The sequence below is a fragment of the Prenolepis imparis genome, unplaced genomic scaffold (assembly GCF_030444845.1).
Source record: "Prenolepis imparis isolate NDT839.2.m4 unplaced genomic scaffold, iyPreImpa1.0 SCAF_4, whole genome shotgun sequence".
NCBI lineage: Eukaryota > Metazoa > Arthropoda > Insecta > Hymenoptera > Formicidae > Prenolepis > Prenolepis imparis.
The window spans coordinates 8888149-8910111 of NW_028141162.1; the positions used below are offsets into that span (position 1 = coordinate 8888149).

Here is a 21963-nt window from a genome sequence, read left to right on the forward strand (position 1 = left end):
GATAGAAACATCAAACGCACTGTATCACAATAGAGAGCAGTACACTATTATAAAAATATATAAATATATGATTATATTTATTATAATAATTTGAAAGCTAGGTACTCTGTTGTTTGTATTTTACAAGCGTAATCATTATTACATATAAATAAATATAAACTATATAAATGAATAAATGCAAGTTTCATTTTTACATGCGCACATTTTATTAAAAAAAAATGAGATATTAAAAAAGCACAACAGTTTTCTAATTTAATGATATCGAAAATACATCGTTAATAAGAATAAGGTTTCATCTATTTGTAACTCTGTACCATTCAATTTTTTGATTGCATTTTGTGCTTTTTCAAGTTGTTGAGTTTCAGATGGCGTCATCATTTCTGCAACCTATAAAGAAAAAACATTTTGTCATTATTAGTTTGCAATTCTCTTTATCTCTATATAAATATACAATGTATTAATATATTACATCAGCCAGTTGTTGTTCCGTAGCACCATGTTCCTTCATATTAGTAGAAAGTATCTGTACTCTTAATTGTTTCTCTATCATGCGTTTATTACTGCTTAATTCATGGTCGCGCCTTTTTATAATGTTATACAATGCTTGGCAACAATGCTCAATTTCCATTTGAACAACTTTTGTCAGGTCAATATAAAAGTGGAATGGTCCTTTCGTTGGTGCTGTCCAAGTTCCAATTTTCTTTACCTCTTGCATTTGTATAAAATTCTCCTGTACCAAAATATATGTTAAGCATTTAGCTTCCTTTGCTGGAATCATTGCCAATTGCTGAATTTGGTCTAGATTAACATTTTTTTTAATGCGCACTAATCTATAATCATAAAAAAAAAATATATATATTAATATTTTTTAAAATTATGTAATTTGTTCTTTTTTATAGTAATGTAAAGTAAAACTTGTAGTATTGAATATTTATCCTTTATCCTTACCTGAAAATTCTTGCAGCTTTGGAACCAAATCTTTCTGTTACGATACTTTCTATGGTTGTCCACACCAGTTGTTTAAATGCATTTTTCATATTAATACTGTATTGTCCACCACCAGAATCACCAACTCGTTTAATAAATTGACTACTATCTTCTTCTATAAGTCGCAGATATTCGGCAAGATATTGCTCGAGTTCTGAATAATTCAATTTTTTAATTTCCTCTTTTATTTCAGTATATGGGATTGGATTTGATGTAGCTTCCCAAGATGCAGTACGCAAATACATCAAATTGATCAACTGTCTCATTAATTCTCCAGCATTTTTGTCAAATCTCTCAGTCATGGCTGATATAACAATTTTATCTCTAATAAACAAAATTATATAAAAGTTATATATTGACATTTTCAGAATTAATGGAAATATAGATTAATAGTCTTACCTAAAATCTTGTGTAAATCGGTCAAAATTGACCTGCCAATACAGTTCATTATCTCCAGGATTGGCGTTTTGTCCTTGCAACATTTTAGAAATGGCTGTCAAATCAAGACATGGTAAGTCATAATTGGGTTTTTCAGTACTTTCTGCCGTTGTATTAAAGGATGTGCTACGCATTAAAACTTGGTTTGTCGAATCAAGACATGGTAAGTTATAATTGGGTTTTTTAGAATTTTTTGCTGTATTAAAGGATGTGCTATGCATTAAAACTTGGTCTGTCAAATCAAGACATGGTAAGTTATTGGGTTTTTTAGTATTTTTTGCCGTTGTATTAAAGGATGTGCTGTGCATTAAAAATTGGTTTTTTACCAACAACTCAAACGTATTTTTCAAATTTTCGATAGAAACTTGCTCAGTACCTAAAAAAATATTTGGATTATTGACACAACAGATCCTTTATAAAAATTATTATGTTACAAAAGATAGAAAATCAGAAAATATTAAAAAAAAATATATATATATATATAAACAAAGATCTATATCTAAATTATACATACATTTAGAATGTGTCTCCTCAATTCGTTTATATGTTTTTATTATGACTTCAGATGCTGTGATATATCCATGCTTTAATACTTCTTCAAACATGATTTCACCTTCATCTCCACAGTAAGTTTTTGCAAACAGCATATATCTAATAAATAATGTTCATAATAAATAATGTTTCTATAATATATCAAACAAATCATATTTACAAATAAAATGCTTATTTGACTTGATAAATAAGAATACCTTGGATAACGAAGAAGAATAATAATCTTATTGCAGTTTAGGGTATATTGAATATCTCTTTCATTATGTTGATAAGTGACAAAGCCAAATTTTATAAGGACACACAATCCTTCTTTTACCTAAGAGTGATAAAATTATTCATAAGAATACATATATCAAAGAAAAAAAAATTCTTAATAAATACAAAATATTAATAGTAGATAAAAAAATCTAATAAATTTTGTGCAGCAATAATTTGTTAGTATTTAGTATTTTATACAAAAGTTTACCTTTATTAATGGTAGTTGTGTATCAAGCTTTATAATAGTTAACGATTTTGTGCCATATAACAAACTATTTCCTATACATTGTACAATAGATCCAAAATATTCTTCTAATAATAGCATACATAATTTGCTATGATAGTCCTTCATGTTTATAATTTACATAAGCTTCTCATTCATACATTCGATATGTAAGTTGGATGCCTAAAACAAATCATTTAATATTAATAGATCATTTAAAACAAAAGAGACGAAGAGATCAAAACATATCAACAATGTCTAATTCACACTGGAGCTCAGTTACTCGAGCCGAATTTTTTGTTATGCACATGTGAATGCAATATCAATCAAGTATTTAAATTAGCAGAAAGATGTGTTTTGTTAATTGTCTGAAAACAATTTTCCAAAATTTTGGAAGTTTACATTTCTTTAACTTCTTTTACATTAAATTCTATTATATAAATATGAATTACAACAATATATATTTATTAACTTACTTAAGAAACTGTTCTAACCTCTATCTTCATCATCGCCAAGGACGCCAAGCATGCTAAACATAAAAAACAATGGCCGCATTTAGCAGACTTGAGCAGACTCAACCGCTAAGTAGCAATCGAACGTGATTGGTTTCTACTTTCAGATCCAGCCAATCAGCATCGAATGACATCGGAAAATTGCTCAACTGTTGAGTCTGCTGAATGCGGCCAATCATGCTCGTGTTTTCTGGACACAACTGGAGACACAACACGATTGAAGACTGGACTTGGACTAGACTGTTTTGACCAATCGGATCAAAAGGAGTAAAGCTTTCTGTGTCTTGATTGGTTAATTGAATACTTTATCTTACAGGTAGAATTTTTCGACTCACCTTCGCACGAGCATGAAACGATATTCGTATGTGTTATGAATATGTATATTATTATAAAAAACTGATTTATATCTCACAATCAGCATTAATAACCCTGAGTCGAAGCTTTGCACTGTCATCGAGCGTAATTTCCTAAATCAATTCAGAGTTTGTCACTTTTGCTGACCCTTTGGTAAATAATTTTTATTAAATATTATATTAGTATATATAATATTAGTATGATATTTTTAATAACCGTGCCAATTAAGATATTCTCGGAAATGCCTTTATGTCATTAATATTAAGTACTTAGGACTCATAATCAGAAATCTATTCTTATATATTGAATTTAAAAACTTAATAAAAATATAGTAATGAACGCATACATCATAGTGGACTTGATTTATTTTGAAGTAAAAAATTTGAAAAAAATAATTTAGTCAGAAATAATTTTTTTCTGACATGTGTTTATATACATATAAATACATAGACAAATATTGATGAATGGCGATGGAAAAAAATTGATAATAATTGTATGACTATTCGAAATCTGCGGCACCGTGGCGGCAGCACTTCCGGCGGAACATCATTGTCGCGGATGATCACGTGATCGAAGATCGACTTCTTCGTTTGTGGCCACGAGGTTTTGTGGTGAAAATTAAGTTTACCGGGTGGATAAAAGCCCCCTATTTTTGTAGTTATACAAAAATGCCCTCCAGCAACCCGTTGCCGCCAAAAGAAAATGCCTTGTTTAAGCGAATTCTGGTGAGTAACCGCCGATCAAAATATTCTGTTTTGGACCCCACTCTTCGGCTAATAGGGTACACTCTCTCATCATGCTCTAATGATAAAGCACTCTTTGGGAAAAATGGGAAAAACTCACTGGCGATCGCGGTACGCGAAGCCGTGCTTAACGTTATGAATGAAAAGTCGTTTCGCTCGGCGACATTCTGCGACCATCTCCCACGAAATATGGAATAAAACGCTTCGAATGTTCCTTTTAACCCTGCTGTACATCCTGCTTCTTCACACCAGGCGTATTTCTTTACAGAGATGCTACGAACACAAGCAATACAAAAATGGGTTGAAGTTTGCGAAGCAGATCCTGTCAAATCCCAAGTTCAGCGAACATGGAGAGACCTTGGCGATGAAAGGTCTCACACTGAACTGCTTAGGACGCAAAGATGAAGCTTACGATCATGTACGTCGTGGCCTCAGAAATGACCTACAGTCCCATGTTTGCTGGCATGTCTACGGTCTCCTACAGCGCTCTGACAAGAAGTACGATGAGGCTATCAAATGTTATAGAAATGCGCTCAAATGGGATAAGGATAATATTCAAATTCTTAGGGATTTGTCGTTGCTTCAAATTCAAATGCGGGATCTGGAGGGCTATAAGGTAAATTCTTCAGAGTACATTGTTTTGTTTGCTATTTTATTGTATTTTGTAATTGTATGTTTCAATTGATTTTTTTCTCTTTCTAGGATACTAGATATCAGTTGTTTATGTTACGTCCTACTCAACGAGCTTCTTGGATTGGTTTCGCTATTTCGTATCATTTGTTGAAAGATTATGAGATGGCACTGAAAATTTTAGATACTTTTCGAAATTCTCCAATGGTATGTATTATATATACATATAATATATTACATATAAATATATAAAAATTTTTATAAATACAACAATTAATTTTATACAGTAAAAAAAAAAGATGTAATAGAAATATTTGTAATATGTGCAGATTTGTTATGATTATGAACATAGTGAATTGCTACTGTATCAAAATATGGTCATCCAGGAATCAGGAGAATGCGAACAAGCGTTGAAACATTTAGACAAGTATAGTGATCAAATTTGTGACAAGGTCACTGTGAAAGAGACTTACGGTATATTGCAATATATTTTTTTTATAAAAATTTCCTAATATCCATTACCTATAATCAAATTTTCTAAAATATATTTTTTGTTTGTTTTTTTCAGGTAAACTAAGACTTCAATTAAAGCAGTATGCAGAAGCGGAACAAGTTTACAAGGAGTTATTAGATATTAACCCCGAAAACACAACATATTATACTAGGCTAGCAGAGGCTGAAAGACATACCTCACCAAGTGAAACATTGCATATGCTCCAAAGATATGAAGAGCTCTTCCCTCGAGCGTTAGCGCCGCGCCGTTTGCAACTCAATCATGCGTCAGCAGATGACTTTAAAGTTTTAGTTGATCGATATTTACGGAAAGGTAATTTTCTTTCTGCATATATAGTTATTTATTTAAACGAGACTTTCATAAAATACATGATATATATTTAATTAAATTGATCTTTTTGCAGGGCTTCATAAAGGTGTGCCACCGTTATTCGTGAATCTTCGTTCATTATATACTGATAAAGAAAAGGTCGAAATCATATCATCTTTACTTCTACAATACAAGGAGGCGTTAAAACTTCACGGCCATTTTAGTGATCAAGAAAAAGATAATCCAAGAGAACCAGCATCTGCTTTATTGTGGACGTATTATTACCTAGCACAACATTACGATTATCTCAGTCAAACAGAAAATGCATTAACTGAAATTGATGCTGCCATCGATCATACTCCTACACTTATAGAACTTTTTGTTACCAAAGGACGCATTTATAAAGTAAGATTTTATACTTATCTCAATTACACATTTTAATTGCAAGGAATAAGAAGAAATGTAATCTAAAAATTTTTGTTTATATTTTGATAGCATGCGGGAAACGTTCAAGAAGCTTATAAGTGGCTTGACGAAGCGCAGGGATTAGACACAGCAGATCGATATATTAACTCTAAATGTGCCAAGTATATGCTTCGTGCGAATCTTATAAAAGAAGCGGAAGAGACATGTGGGAAATTCACGAGAGAAGGAGTTTTAGCTATGGAAAACTTAAATGAGATGCAGTGCATGTGGATTCAAACAGAAGCAGCAAACGCGTACAAACGCCTTGGAAAATATGGAGAGGCATTGAAAAAATGTCATGAAGTTGATAGGGTAAGTTGTATATATTATACATTTGAAATGTACATTATGTATAATCTGCTATTATAATGTTGCTATTATTTACAGCATTTTTCGGAAATCATAGAGGATCAATTCGACTTTCATACATATTGCATGCGGAAGATGACGTTACGATCTTATGTGGGTCTCTTGAGGCTAGAGGACGTTTTACGAGCTCATCCGTTTTACTTTAAAGCAGCGAAATGTGCAATGGAAGTCTACTTGCGACTGCATGATTATCCTTTGCCAGATCCAGCACAGACACAAGAGATCGACACTGGTGAGTCTTATTATCTATTTGTATTATATGTCTTTTATAATGATAAATGATCGTTTTTTCGCGTATATCATTAATAAATTAAATATCAGAGAGATATATTTTAATAATAATATTGACATCGAAAGAGTTGAAATTGTATCTATCGTCACTTCCTGAACAGTTTTGATCTATTTTTCATAAACATTTAATTAAAGTTAAAAATGAATGTGCTTACTATATAGGAGCATGTAATAATTTAAGAAAATGCAAAACTATATTGCTGCTACTATATTTGTCAACCATTCTAATATTTAGAATAATGTGTAGAAACTGTATATAACGTTTTTCTAATTGAGTAATATTATATTGCAATTGAATGCAATTGTGATTTTTATTGGCATATTGGTACAATATTTGAAAAATATCTTAAATGACACTAAGAATTACAAGTAGTATCATTAATATGATATAATTTATTAAACATATTAGTATATTCGGGATGATATGTATATTAATTCATGTAAAAAAAATTCTTTAAGACTCTCTCAAATTGCATCTCGGATAGAGATTCGCGTCAATACTTATTATTTAATATATCTTTCATTTTATTTAATTTTATTTGGCATATATAGATAGAGAACAATTCTAGAAAAAAAATTCGCAAAACAGCGCCATTATCTACCGTCAAAGCGCACGCATTAGACGGTCAACTAATGTCATAACTATGTAGATATATGTACATGTAATATTTCATCATTAATCACAGATAATGTGTAAATGCGCGATACGCGCATAACACAAATAGCACACGCGAATGCAATCGCATACCTAATATATATACGTTCTAGGGCGGGAGAATCGGGGTTGCGGTAATAAATTAAGCATTTCTCGTAAAACAGCGTAACTATATAATTATCTAAACTTAGTCACACAATTCGTATTTACAGATACAATAAATATGTTAATAGTACACGCGCGACGATAACATCGCGCCGGACATTCGCGAGATTATGGCATCGTGGTGCGACTGCCGTTGAAGAAACGCGCGAGGAGATGATGCGCGGTTAGACGTTAGCCTGGCGCCGTCTCTGTCTCAATAATCTCGGTCCTCTCGGCTTCGGATACACGTATCCGTTATTCTGATCCGGCCGGGGTTGCGTGATCGCCCGCGGTGTCAGGAAGTAAAAGTGGCCGACGTCGCCGGGTAATCGGTACGCGAAGTACGCGTTCGGATTGTCCGAACGATTGTCCTGGAGCGAAGCAGGATCGATGAATTCGGCATCGGGATTTATAGGCGGACGCGGATTCCTATAATTGACCTCTATGTCGTCCAGCAACGACACGGGTTCTTGAATGTCCTCCAGCTCCTCCCGGGAAAGGGGCAAGAAATCGTTGGTATTCCGATTGGTCGGCTGTATCGTGTTTTGCACTCGGTAACGAGAGGTCGGTCCGTGCTGTTGAACTCCCTGATTTTGCAACCGGTAGTTATCTGTTCGCAATTCGTAGCTCGCCAAAGGCGACGGCTGTTTCGGCTGACGCTTAGGCTCGATTACCTCGATGAACTCGCTATCCCGATTGATCGGCGGCAAGGGCCTCCGGTAATTTACGAGGGTATCGTCCTTGAGGGAGTAGGGTCGCTGTGACTGGTCGCCATAGTGCACTTTGACATTGGGCGTTTTGTAAGTCGACGGTCGATCATTCTTATAAACGTTCGACACGTAAGCGTTGTGATCAGGTTTCTCCGTGATGCTGCTCGACTTTCCATAGATCGGAGTCGTGCTCGATATTTTGGCGTCCGACAATTTCTTGCCGAAGATCGTGAAGTATTCTTTCGTAACGTCGTCCAACAATTTCTCGTCCTGCGGCGTAAAATACGCGTGCTGCGGATTCGACGTCGTGTCTACGATCGGATAGGCGGTACTTGTGGGATAGACCACCGGATGTTGCGTTTTATACGGTATGCGTTTCTGTTGTTGCCGCGTAGGCGAATCGATATCTTCGTAATCGTACTGTTGATTGCTCGACTTGACGTCCTGATACTCATTGTATACGTCCTGTTGCTCTCGACTGTGATACGGCGATCTCTGATTGTCGCCGCGTTTCGAATAATCCGTTATCTGGAAACTGTATTGATAAATCGGCTTGGCCTTCGTGGTCTGATGATAATACGGCTTCGGAGTCGTGTAATACGTTTGCAGCGGATGCGCAGGTACGGGCTGATAATACACAGGCGCTTCGTCGGCTAACATATGTTGGCTCTGATCCCGCGGCAAGTTGGCGTCGAACTTTGGAGACGTGACCTCTGAACTGTCGGTGTATTGGAACGTATGCGAGTTCTTCACGATGCTATCGATGATCTTCGCCTTGTAATCCTTCGGGATCTCGTCCGCCGCGATCGTCTCGACGGTGTAATAATGCTTCTTCTGTTCGGTCTGTCGAGGTTGCGACTTCTCCGCGTCGTAGTACGGCGATTTGGTAGTAGTTTCGTAATAAACGGGCGACGACTTTGCCGAATTGTCGTCGGTCGACTCCTCGTAGAAGTAATAAGACGCATGATTGCGAGATCGACCGGGTTGACTAGTAGTGATGATGCTCTTTATAGAGGCCGGTGTCACCTCTACTGGTCGATTCAATTTCAGCGAAGGCTGCGTGGTCGAAGGATAATACGCGAGAACCGGCACCTTGCTGGTCACCAAAGTGGACCAATCTTTCTGCTGGGTCGTCGCTTCAGATACTTGATTTCCGTTTACGGAATTGATGGTATATATCTCTGTGTTCTCGAGGGTGTGCGGTTTTCCTGAAGTCCGCGTCGTGATCTCTACATTAGACATAGTTTTTTGTTTAGGTGTAAAAGTATCCGACGCATTTCTACTTGTTACACGACCGAAAGACACCTTCGTGCTGATCGATGAAGAAGAAGTTGTCTTGATTATCGAGCTCGGCAGTACGGATGAAGCTTTATATTGTTTAGTCGTAAACTTTCTCGGTGGCAGATAGGTTGGCCTCGGCGAAGTTGTGGTCGTCGATGGCCGCTTCGTGTACTTCTTCGTGATCGTCTTCTTGTCGTCCAGAGCGGAAAAGAAGTCCGGTGGCGGCGGCAATATGATGCCGGGTACCAGCGGCCCCGGCGGTACAGCTGTCGTATTATCTTGCGGATAATAGAAGCTATATGGCGGCGGATAATAAATGGACTGATCTTCCTCGTCGTAATCTGACTGATTACCCGGCGGTGCCACGAAGACCGCGCCGGGCGGTATGGCGTGATAGAACGGCGGTTGTTCAGGTTTTACTCCCTTATCCTGGCCGTTGTTACCTCTGATCGACTTCTCCTCAATGGAGAAGTTTCGCGGGGGACCGAGATCCGGGGTGAATATCGTGCCGTTCGGGGTGATAGCGAAGAACGGACCCTCCCCTGGTAATAATCCCTTCGTGTAGAGAGGATCTGTGCTGTAATCGAGGGTGCCGTTGCCAATCTCCTCCGCGGTGCCGTTCGGACCGAAGATCCGTACCGGTTCCCCGTCCGCGAGCTGTACCGGAAAGGGTGGCGGTACCTTGGGCCTCGTTGGTATCTTGACCTGCCGTTTGGGCGCCTTGTAATCATCGATGGGCGGCCATTCGGGCTGCGGGTTGTCACTGCTCTGTTTTTGACCGTCCTGCTCGTGCTCGGGAAAGTTCCCGCCTCGCAGCACTAGGACATGATTCTCGGCCAGCCAGATCTCCTCCTCGTCGAGACCACCCAGATTGTCGATCGTGTCTTTCGGCACTTCGGGATTGCCGAGGTAACTAATGATGCCGGGCCGTTTCGGCCGGTCGCCGTAAATCTCGTTCTGTATGAGGCCGTACTTGCCCTCCTTGACCTGTTGAGAGAGCGTTTTTTTCTCGTCCTCGTCGTCGTTGCTGCGAGGGCTTTTCCCCTCCTTGCCGTTGCCGGCCGCGGACATGAGAATTCCATCGTCCCATAGCGACTCGCCACCGTCACGGTGTTTCGTATCGACTCTCAGGTGACCCCCGATCAAACGGTGAGATACTTTCCTTCCGGGTTCCGCGGTGATCTCATTGTTCGTCGTGCTGCTGCTCGACCATCTCGTGCCTCGCTCGTTCGATGCGTGTTCCTTGACCAATCGATGACTAGATTCTCCGGTACCGACATGTCTTCGCACCCTGCTCGTCGACGATTCCGTTATCGTCGCGCATGTCCCTATCAGTATTAGAGCCAGTGACAGCCGTGAAAATGATATCAGACGCGTCATCTGAAAATAAAGAGCACTCGTATTATTCACCTCGCTTTTATTTATACATACGTGTATTTATTTTTGTAACATGATCAGAGAATAGTATTTTCATCCCTCGCGATTAGAGAATAATTATTTTTATTCCGCGTGTGCGCGCGAGATAGTATCTAACGGGAAAGTACGCAATATCTTGAAATGCATTTTATTATGCAGACTCGGTGCGCTAATTGAATAACGCGCTTTATTCTACATGTTACGTGAAATGATTTCTGCGTTTAATAGATCAGTAAAAAGATTTGCAAACACATACACAGGCATAAAACAGTTATTTACAATGACCGGAATTACATATAGACGTCAGTAGATATAGCGCGCGCTTTTCAGCGTATGTCAAGGATTTTAATTGCGTAACAATACCAATTAACTCACGAACAAAGTATATGTTTATTCGTGTTCTGGCAAGATTATTACTGTCCCGCAATTTAATTTCTTACGGGGGGGAACATAGGATTATGCTATAGTTATGATTCTCGTCCCTATCATTATTTGATAGAAATTATGTCAGAACCAGAAATCTTTGAAATATTTTCAGCATCTTTCTCTGGATAGAGAATACTACATGTATTTTATTAAACATAAATATTAAACATAATATTTTATCAATATTTTAATATTTATGTTCAATTATATTTAACATAAATATTATACATAATTAAACATAAATATTAAAATACTGACTAATTCGACATTTATTAGATGCAATTTGAAATGTGTTAGCAATACTGTCGCGAGATGAATTCTTTGCAAATCGTGCGATTAGTATTCCGAGATTCTGTTCGTGCATTCGGAGAATTCGTTAATTTCGCCGATTGCAGTGATATGAGAATGCGATATTGAGGGGGGTGCCACGCCTTTCTCTGGCGAACGATCTGTTCACCGATCTGGTGAACGGTCGACAAACATTCACGGGTCACCGGAGTAGATCAGCCGACTCTCGTAATGACTTGCGACTGAGTAACAAACTGGAACGCGCGAGCAATGTAGGTTTCTGTAGGTATACACGTTGTATGCTCGGCTCACCGATGCATTAGCGGCATATGCGAGCACATTGCCGCAATATTTGCAACGTGGCCGTGCAAATTTGCGGAAGTAACGCCAGCGTGAGCAACGATAATGCGCTTCCGACAGCCGACTCGCGGACGTCGCACTTTGCCTATCTCGACACTTTTCTGAAAATTTTCTAGTTTCCTCCGATTTCGTTTATCCGTCAACCCAAGGCTGCGTCCTACGCTATTTTGATATATTCAGTCAATTTAGAATTTCTATAAATAGAAAGTCGTTATATAAATAACGTTGTGCAAGTAATATGATTAAAATATGGGCTCGTATAATAGCAGTAAAAAATATTGCACAACAATTGTACATTAATCTTGAAGTTAAATATTAATTTTAGTAATCGATATAATTTTAATTTTCAAGAAACTTTTTTTTTCAAGTTTATATCTGCGATTGATTTTCTTACGAATCCCAAATCGTATTTGTTAAATAGACGCGAAATTTAAATTGTACCTTTCTCCCTGCATCCGGAATGATATGACAAACGTTTACCAGGATTTCTGGTATGTCGTTGAATTGCTGTAATTGAACTGCCGCACGCAATAATGCGCTTCTTCCGAGAACCTGCAAGGTGGTCTGTCCAACGATAGAGACGTAAAACACCTTACGTGAGTGCACTCGATTTCTCCGCGCAAATAACTACTTAATCTACGCGAACTACGTGACGGAACATCGGCATTTATCCATGCAGAAGGAATCAATGAAACACATAATACTCCATCACTGATGTACGTGATCAAAGTCATCAACATGTCCTTAACATCTGTGGAAAGGAATTTTCCGCGTGATTTATCACAAATATAACATAGACAGTATAAAATATATAGATATTATATTTATTGACGATTTTTCTCGCCAATATAATTTTTATAACTATCACTATTTTATTAGAGTATTATCTTCAATGAATTTTCATCACAATGAATGTTTGAATCATTCAAGTTCCTGAATTAATTAAAATATCAGAAAGCAGACGATTTCAAAATTACATACAAATGTCAAAACTCTAGGGTGAATTTTCTTTATGAAATCATTTTTTATTGTCCTGCATCACACTTGGATAAATCAGACGAAATTGACGAAAACACCCTCATTGTACACTTTAGCGAATTTATTCTACGATTTAGTATATTCACTTTCCGGCATTTAATCGACACTATTAACGAATTATTAACGAATAATTAATGCTCTATTTTATCCAGAGTCGTGTCGCGATACATTTCATGAACGGATTGATTCTCGATCGTTCTCCATCAATCCGTGACAAACAATTTTGACGTGCATCGTACAGATAAGTCGCGTAAAGTGATCCTCCCACGTTTAAACAAGTCTTCGAATTAGCGTTCTCCAACATAAATGCACTCGTCCACTTTTCACACCTGATAAACGACCACGTGTTTTCGATATTACGATGATACGATTGGAAAAACGTGTCGGATTTTGACGAAATCGCGGGTATAACCGCTCGTACCGGCATGGTACACGTGACTGGTGGATTTTCATCATTCTCTCTCTCGGTGTACTGGGCCCCCCAAGGACGTTCGTCGGGGAAGGTGGTCCCCCATTTCCACCAGGCGATAGCGATACGTGTACGCTTCACGATGGAAAGCAGGAAGTCGCGGTCGATTCGTACGATTAACGATCATAATTAGATCGTTATACTTAGTATGTGCTATTATTTTAGCGTCGCTGGCTGGTTACGCTACCTTTGCGTGGAGGGAAGAGGGCAGGAGGGAGGGCACGTAATTTCGAAAAGTACAATAAACGTGTAATGTCGCGGGATCCTTTCACTTTTGTCAGGAATCCGAGATGTTATTCGATTTGCTTACTTTTTACAGCGATACTCACGTGACAAACCGCGAAAGAATCGCGTGCGTTTGCTTGGATTATCCGCGCGATTGCCTAACCATCCGGTAACAAAACCTTTTTGTATACCGGCAATATAAACGCGTTATGCTCATAAATCACACCCACAGTGTATATTCCGCCTCTCCGTCTAGTTTTGTCGGCGCAACACGCGATTCTCCTTTATAAAAGTTTGCTGAATAAGCAATTCTTGGCAGTTCATTCACCGAAATTGCGATCTTGAAACGGTTCACTGACTTTAACACCCAGATCCGATATTGACTTAGGAACTTTGTTGTCTGTATGTGGGACATGTTTGAATTTTGTGTCGGAGAACTTTGAACAATCTTTTCTTCTCTTCGCTCCGTGTGTATTTCACACAGCATTCCTGACAAAGTATATAATAGCTTTGTAAACGAGATTATTGCGAATGAGTAGAGATCATATATCAGCCAAAATAGAGGCGACCTGATTCTGTAAGACGAAAGTTGAACGATTTTCGAGACATGATGCAAGATTGCTGCGATTCCCGTTGGCAGGTGCCATTACGTTACCTTTACGAGACTTGCTCTAATAAATGTTTGGAGTCTAGACTATTGCGACCGGTAGTAAATCGTTTCGGAAAAAGTTAGAAACTTTTTCGAGTAGACGTAATAATTACGCTTGTCACGCGACAGTTTTAAAACTTGAAAAGAAAATAATTATTTCGCTTCTTGATATTATATTTTATAAATTATTTTTTGCGATTATTATAAAATGCAATTTTATGCATGTAATATTTGTTACATGTTATTATTTTATTCTACAAAAGAATATTGATCGTTTTTTTGTTGAAAAATTAATATTTAATCGATACATCAAATTGTTCGAACGTGTAATTTCCCTGTCATAAATTAATTATCTCGGAATATAACGGAAGTCGACCTTGGACGCGGACCATCGAAGCTAACTGTTCTACGATAAAACGACATTGAGCCATCGCACTAGTTCCGCTAAAGTGAAAGGCCGGGGTGGCGGAACGAGATCTCTTTGCAAAACAACTTCAATGTTGATTCATCAGATAGGTATCATTTGTTTTGTCAGGTCGATCGTAATATATGATTTACAGCTATAGTGTTACTTTAGCATTAGAAGCACTAGAAGCACTTCTAATTTTGTTATTATTAAAAACATATCGTGTATTCTCGTATATTTTGTAATTGACTAGAGAAAGCATTGATTTCTGTTATTCGTAATCATACACCTCATCATAATCGACGAGTATCTTGTAACATAAACTTATACGCGCCGACTTATACTATGTAAGAACCACGCGCGGATCTATCCGTTATCCAATCGAATTTACGCTTTCAGCTACTTTCCTTTTTGTTTCGCGTTGTGCTCGCTGAGCAGAATTAATTCCTCGACGCTGACTTTCGGCTCGCTCGCATAACGATTTTACAATATCACGTATAGAAACTTTTGGGGTACATCTCTCATACTCGAAACCGGGGTCAGGCACACCTTTTTGTGTTCACAGGAAATCGATAATTGACTCTAACGGCATCCTGTGCGACACGCCTTTGGGGTTTCGCGCGGTTGCTTCTTTATTTAACAATCTTCTATTAGCAATTCATAATCGCCTTATTCGTATAGCTCGAATAATTCGATAGGTTGCACGATAGATTATTGACAGACACGCACATACAATTTGTTACAAACTCCCGCGCATAAGAACGATAAAGCCCGGAGAAAACTGAAACGCGAATGCGAAGAAAATTATCTCTATCACTTTCAGAGGCAAGGATAAGTCTGATTATCTGTGTTACCTAGATACTCAATAAGCACGCTGCACTTGATGCCATATATTGACACATCGCCTCAAGCTACAGGTAGTCGTGAATTAAATTAGCATGTTGGATATATGTTATTACTCCACTTTCTTCTGTGTATATAGATTACTTTCTTCTATCCCCAAAGAGCATTCATACATGAATCTAACATCTTATTTTTTTTGCGTTGCATAAATTACTTTTGGCACATCAATGATACGATATCAATGCCATATCAATCAATCGGTTTCTTAAAAAATTATTAAATTCTGCTCTCAACAGAAAAATATTATGAAGCTCATTTAGCTCCGCCAGTCTAATAATATTCCATTACTTAGCAACTACAATTGTCTGATTGTTCAACACATCGCGCGGTAAGATCCATGAATAAACGCTGTGTCACGTCAGGATTCGTGCGGGATCGTGTCGAATGACGATTATTATCGGCGCGTATATTATAGTTGGAGGTAAATCCCCCGGCTCCAGAAGTAATCGGCACTGTAGAAACGTCAGGGAAGAGTAGCACTAGGAGTGGAATACCTTGGCATTGACCGGCTTGCTTCGCCGAGGCAGACCGCGCGCACTTGCATAATCTGCTCGTCTCGTCTCGCTCATCCCGGGGTTACCTCTCACACAACGGATTACGGCATCGACCGCATCTCGTAGGCAAGCATCTCGCTCTTGAGATTGAGGTGGCTCTCACCGGTAATTGTTCGCGCAGCGGGATAATCCTAACGGCGTGCATAAATGTGCGAGTGTAAAACGAATATATGGTATTCCTTATCCCGGGTCGACGACTGGAATTCCGTCGCGAATAAGTTCCTCTTCCGTTTATATCGACAGAAACTGTAGGAACGGAATGACAGATACGATGTCTTTCTTCGTTATTAGAGGTTTCGAAGACTCAAAGGAGCCTTATATAAGTTAATTGTAACTCTTGCTCTGCAGAGCGATTTTATTTCTTCATCTTGATCTTGTTTATTTGGATAATCGTGTAATTTATCCTTCTAGTATGGAATTATAGTCAAGGCGGGCCGGAAGTTTCGTCGAGGAAAATATTCCGAGATAAATTATTCTTTATTGCTCGTCAAAATAATTCTTGTATTAATTATATAATATCGAAGTATCTTGTGTATAGATGAAATATCGTAGCGATGACATTTGGAGATACATGTTTGTGATGTTGTGAATCGTATAAAGTAGTAAAATAGTATATTTGATCATTTTAGCAGATTATTTGCATTTTTTAAAATGACTAATCACTACTCACTACTTGTATTTCGTTATGGAGAATAGTTCTCGTTTATAGTTCTCGTTTCATGTTCACCATGAAATTTGCATGGTATGGATAGTCCTTCGATACAATCTTATGCTCATATAAATCTTACGATATGCGTTGTGCAAGAGTGGCGGAATATACAGAGTGCAATACATGGTTGATGGCGAATATGGATACCAGTTTATGTTCACACCCGTCGTTCAATAAGGTTAACGGGCCAATTTCGAACCACGAAGCGATTTCCTTGCCTTTCATTCCGATTCAGTATCGAAAACGAGCAAATGGAAGCTTTTATCATACCAAACGATCTTGTTAGGTTGCATTCAAAAATTTAACACAGTATATATCGAAACATATACAAGTCACATAAATATTATCAATAAAATCTCGTTATCTCTTAGTTACCACATGAAATTACGCGAAATAATCAACAATTTTAAAAAATTTCTGCGAAAATTATTTTTTAATTTTTTAAAAGAAAATTTGATCGTCGATTCTCAGGGGTATAAAAATCTGCTTAAAAGTATACCCAATTTTTAACAATAATCTTCTTCAAAGAATTCTTTCGCGTAATCACGATGACCTTCATGCCTTGAGCAACAGATGACCAAATTCGATCGGCGAAAAATCCAAAGAAACAGGTTCAAACCGCAACGTTCCTTGCGCACTAAAGCTCGGAGAATGGCCGCAAACCTTCGTGGCGCAATAATTCGTACAATAAATACATCTGTGCTAATCTCATCAGCTGGTTAGCTCCGTATGTTTTCAACTCGCATTGGTCCGACCGTTCACCTTCAGGATAGATAAGAATTGTAAATCTTGCAACACTCTCGAGTGTACTTTGCGATGTAAAGTTATTATTTGCGTTCTTTTGTGAAAGTACAATTTCTTTGAGAAACCATATTACAGACTTTATCTTCATCTTTAAAACAAAAATGTTGATCATCCCGAATTTTGAAACATTGAAAATGAATTCACAAGCAAGGTCCGAATCTCTCATTTTAAAAAGAAAAAATATGCTTTGTCCTATTCTATGAATTTTCATATCTGATTTCATTCGGAAAGAATAATTATAATTCAGACACATATTTCCGATATGGTTCACCTTTCGATCGGTCGTTATTAACGCCGCATACTTGCGATGGTATAAGTTTTAAGGACGATTGTTTAATTAACACGAAAGACGTACGTGTCGCGATTTTATCGCGTTTGCAAAACAGTCGGGCGATGAAATATGATCATCAGAATTCGCTTCGTCGTCACTCCTGGAATTCCTGTCGATTGTTCTCTCATATTAATCGGCTCGTTTCTGACGCTAATCGCGCGCCGGATTTCAATTCGAACAGGTTTATCCCACGTGGTGAATCACAGTCCGGGCATCCAGACAAATACGATTGTGTGTTACTATACGTCGTCGTGTCTATCGCGAGTCTCCATTTTTATCCGCATTCCTCTACTCGCGTTGCATTTCGCATTCGTGTGCATTTCCCACGCTTACGTCAGTCATTCGCTGCAACTTAGACGTCGTACTTGCAATTAAGGACGAAAGGGGAAACTGACCTGCGCAAGGTCACGCCCAAGGTTCCGTTGCCGATCCTGTTCGCCATGTTGTTTATTTGCTCTTGTCGAAGGTCCATGATCGAAATGTACTCGTGAAATGCACCGTGCATTTTATATATTTGTTCCTTAAATCTTTTTACGTACGTCTGTAAAAGCAGCGCGAGGTTTCTACGCGGGACGTTATTTTATATTAGCGATTATATTATCGATTGCGATTCTATTAGCGTTTTGATAAAAGAAGCGTTCGACGCGAATATTGATACAATCGTTTCCTTTCTCCGATTGCGTTCTATAAAATCAATAGCTTTCATATTATTCCGTAACAAATGCTCGATTATTTGTTGCGAATAATAAGATATACTAACCCCGTATACTTATACTTCGATAATACGTATTTTTTCAGTGAGGAATCGAAAAGTTAGCATTAGTAGATCTCGCTAAAAACGCGACACACGACTTTCTCTGTGTGCTGGTTACTATTTTTTTCGTTCGATGATTTCATGCACGAATTGCATAATTTAATAAGCGGTTATGCGCTACGCTAGAAATACCGTGCAATCAGTACGATGCATTCGATCTCTAACTGATATCTGCAATCAAATCCTTGGCTTAAAGAAAGATACTTCTTTTGAAGAAAAAGATTTAAATGATTTTTAAACGATTTCACTCTACATCACGATTATTTTTGTCTTTGCTTCGCCATCAATTTGCGCATTCGCGAAATTATGTAACGCTCTCATGCATGATGATACTCTAACCGGTCTTAACAGTGGATTGTAAACAGATCACGTTATGGTTGCCAGAGACCACCATTTATACCGATTTTTTTTTCCTGTCTCGAAGAAGCTGTCGTGCATCAGATACATAATATTGACGCATCGAGGATGCAAATTAACATCGATCTTTGAATTTCCTTAAAACATATCATTGCATGTTTTCAACGGCTGAAAGAAGTGATTTATTGATTATCCGCTTTGAATTTCATTCAACTTCCGAATGTTTTTCTCGGGCGGATTTAAAGTGAAAGCGATCAGCTATCGATAGTACGTTATAATTTATGTGAAATGAGATGAAAGTAATTAAACGCATAATATTATTGCCGCGGTAAAGTGTCACCGGAAGCTTTAACTTTCGCAAACGCACAGTTAACCGGATATTCTAAGAGCCTGGAGCAAAATACGCGAGTACCGCGGGAACGGCACTACTTTATGCTATGTATGATATAAGCTCGTTTAATATAAATTTCCAATATACGAGTACAGAGATTAAGACTGTCGGAAGTCGTTTGCAGAAAACAACTTAAACTTTCGAGAATATCTTTTTTATAAAACAAAATTTGTTACGTCTTCCAAATTCTGCGTAATTTAGAGAAAATCTCGAGACATTTTTTATATATAAAGGACACGCATAATTTTTTTTATATTGAGATAAAAATTAAAATATTTGATCGAAGTGTTATGTTTCCCATACAAACATTAGAGAACCCGTTCTCCCTACGGGTGACGATGGATATGCAATAATGACCGACATCCTGGCGCGCATGATGACCGTGCTTTATAATTAATGTTTCTCGGAAGACCTCCTAAACCTTCGTGTCGGTCAGATAAATGGCATAGTTACGCATATTAAGAAGAATGGATATGGATATACGTTTAACTGTGCATTATCGAGAACACATTATCGTGTATAATCGGAGAACACAAATAATAAATCAGAAATTTTGAAATTTTTCATCTATAAGATATACGAGAATGTTGCTGCACGCATTGCAATAATGAATAACTATCTCTCCAATTCTAATTCTTACAAATAAATACATTTCTTGACGTCTTTTTTAACACTTTGATATATTGAAATAAATTAATTTTTTTAAAGAGAGAAATAGAGTGATATTACTTTATTATATTTAAATAATTCAAATTAGAAGAAATACATATTCTCACATCTAACTACTTCGCTTGAAAAACAAACACGATTTTATATTGCATCTAATTTTATCTCACATGTGATTAAATAAGTTTACACGAGGCTAAAGAATCATTATAACTTTTAATCGTGGTACACCGAATCTTTCAAATCAAATATTTCTTCATTGCACGTCAAAAGGATTTTTTTTTTTTTCGCGACAACTGCGAAAATGCACTCACAATGTCGTAAATCGGCGTCCTCGGCTGGATGGATCTCCCTCGATGCGCTCCGAAACGATAACCGACTGCTTTAGGCACATGTATCGACGAGTGCACGCGGAAGAGATCTCAATGATGATGAAGACCCGCTTCGGCATATATCCCTTCTCCCATAATACACTATAATACGCTGCTGCGAAACCGTGTACGTATCGCGAGATGCACCCACTGCACTTGGACGACGATGCACGATAGCTTCCTGCGCCGCGTGACCAGTGATCTTTATATCAGTGGATCCTACTGGCCCTGCGCCAGAGTGTCGTCCCACTCTCTGTGGTCTCTCCGCGATGCGACGCAACCGAGGCGATGCGACGCGACGTTTGCGTCTCGACAGCCGACACCGGTGCACACCTAAGCACCACCTCACTACGGTGTGCTACCACCACGGTCTGCTGAACGCGCCTCGTCGTCGAAGGAAAGGAACGTGCCGCGTGTGTACAATGTCGCCGGTCGCTTTTACGACTGCCGGCCAAAGCCATCGTCCTGTTCCGTTCGCACTTACCTCGCCCTTCCTTTTTCATGGTGGATTTCATGGTCCTCCCTGCTCTTTCAGTCTCACCTGCCTGAATCACGATTGCGGGAGAGGTCTGTCCCTTCCATTGCCCACGCAAGTGGCCGGTAGTCCTCTAGCTTGCGCATCACGCTCGCGATGCGCCTGATTGGAGCCAATCAATTTCGCGATGCGTCGCATTCCGATGACCCGAGATCATAGATTAATGGATAAGGTATATCATTGACCTATACACTTCAATAAAACTTGACGCCATCGTGTTGAATTGCTCGCCGATTTTTTATCTCGTTTTCTACTTGCGTTTCTTCCTCAGACGTTCTCCATAATAACGCGTAGGATCGTATAGCGTACGCGCAGAAAAACAAAATTAATTGAAATGTAATAAACATGTAAACATTTATTCGCCGTCAGGAAAAGATCTTTCTGAGACGTATATGGATATTCATTGCCGAATGATCATTTAAGCTATAAATATGCATGGGTAATTTATTGCTCATGCATATTGTTGTGCTCGTAAAAATTAAGATGCTAGTTTTTGAACAAATTTTGGCGCTTTATGTTATTTTGATGATGAGGATCCGGACGGACGCGTGGTGATCTTTACTTGTCTATACGAGCGATACGATCGCGTCTGTTCGTGAAGGAAATGGAAGCGGGAAAACCTACTTCTTACCGGATGACGCCGTCTGCGCAAAAAAAAAAAACTTGCGCTACGAGCTTAGCTGAAGGAATTTAATTTTAATCTGTTTTTTTATATTTTCTCTCCAATTAATTTTCTAATCTGTCAGTTCTCAATAATAAACGAGATCGTTCGTGGGATAGTAATAAAATATTATTCGTTTGGAACGTATAAGTTAT

At 38.1% G+C, this 21963-nt stretch overlaps 3 protein-coding genes across 3 annotated transcripts in view; 1 reads left to right on the forward strand and 2 right to left on the reverse strand.

Moving 5' to 3' along the window:
* Positions 1–226: 226 nt before the first annotated feature.
* On the reverse strand, positions 227–3024 carry Polr3c (RNA polymerase III subunit C). Its single transcript, XM_083037306.1, has 8 exons — positions 2935–3024; positions 2444–2641; positions 2175–2293; positions 1940–2076; positions 1387–1801; positions 949–1311; positions 470–830; positions 227–387 (listed from the first exon to the last, which is right to left on the reverse strand). Exons 2-8 carry the CDS (start codon positions 2585–2587, stop codon positions 253–255), a joined length of 1674 nt encoding a protein of 557 aa, XP_082893432.1. The 5' UTR covers positions 2588–2641; positions 2935–3024; the 3' UTR covers positions 227–252.
* An 844-nt stretch (positions 3025–3868) lies between these two features.
* The window catches only part of Naa15-16 (N-alpha-acetyltransferase 15/16), a 35746-nt gene continuing 17651 nt past the window's right edge, over positions 3869–21963 (forward strand). The window contains exons 1-8 of the mRNA XM_083037264.1: positions 3869–4049; positions 4336–4683; positions 4770–4904; positions 5027–5171; positions 5266–5523; positions 5615–5925; positions 6016–6297; positions 6373–6586. Of these exons, the coding sequence (XP_082893390.1) occupies positions 3993–4049; positions 4336–4683; positions 4770–4904; positions 5027–5171; positions 5266–5523; positions 5615–5925; positions 6016–6297; positions 6373–6586 (1750 nt within the window). The 5' untranslated portion in view covers positions 3869–3992. The remainder of the gene's footprint in view (positions 4050–4335; positions 4684–4769; positions 4905–5026; positions 5172–5265; positions 5524–5614; positions 5926–6015; positions 6298–6372; positions 6587–21963) is intronic.
* Positions 7450–20782, reverse strand: LOC145935713 (uncharacterized). The gene is made up of 2 exons (XM_083037263.1): positions 20556–20782; positions 7450–10815 (listed from the first exon to the last, which is right to left on the reverse strand). Exon 2 carries the CDS (start codon positions 10813–10815, stop codon positions 7630–7632), a length of 3186 nt encoding a protein of 1061 aa, XP_082893389.1. The 5' UTR covers positions 20556–20782; the 3' UTR covers positions 7450–7629.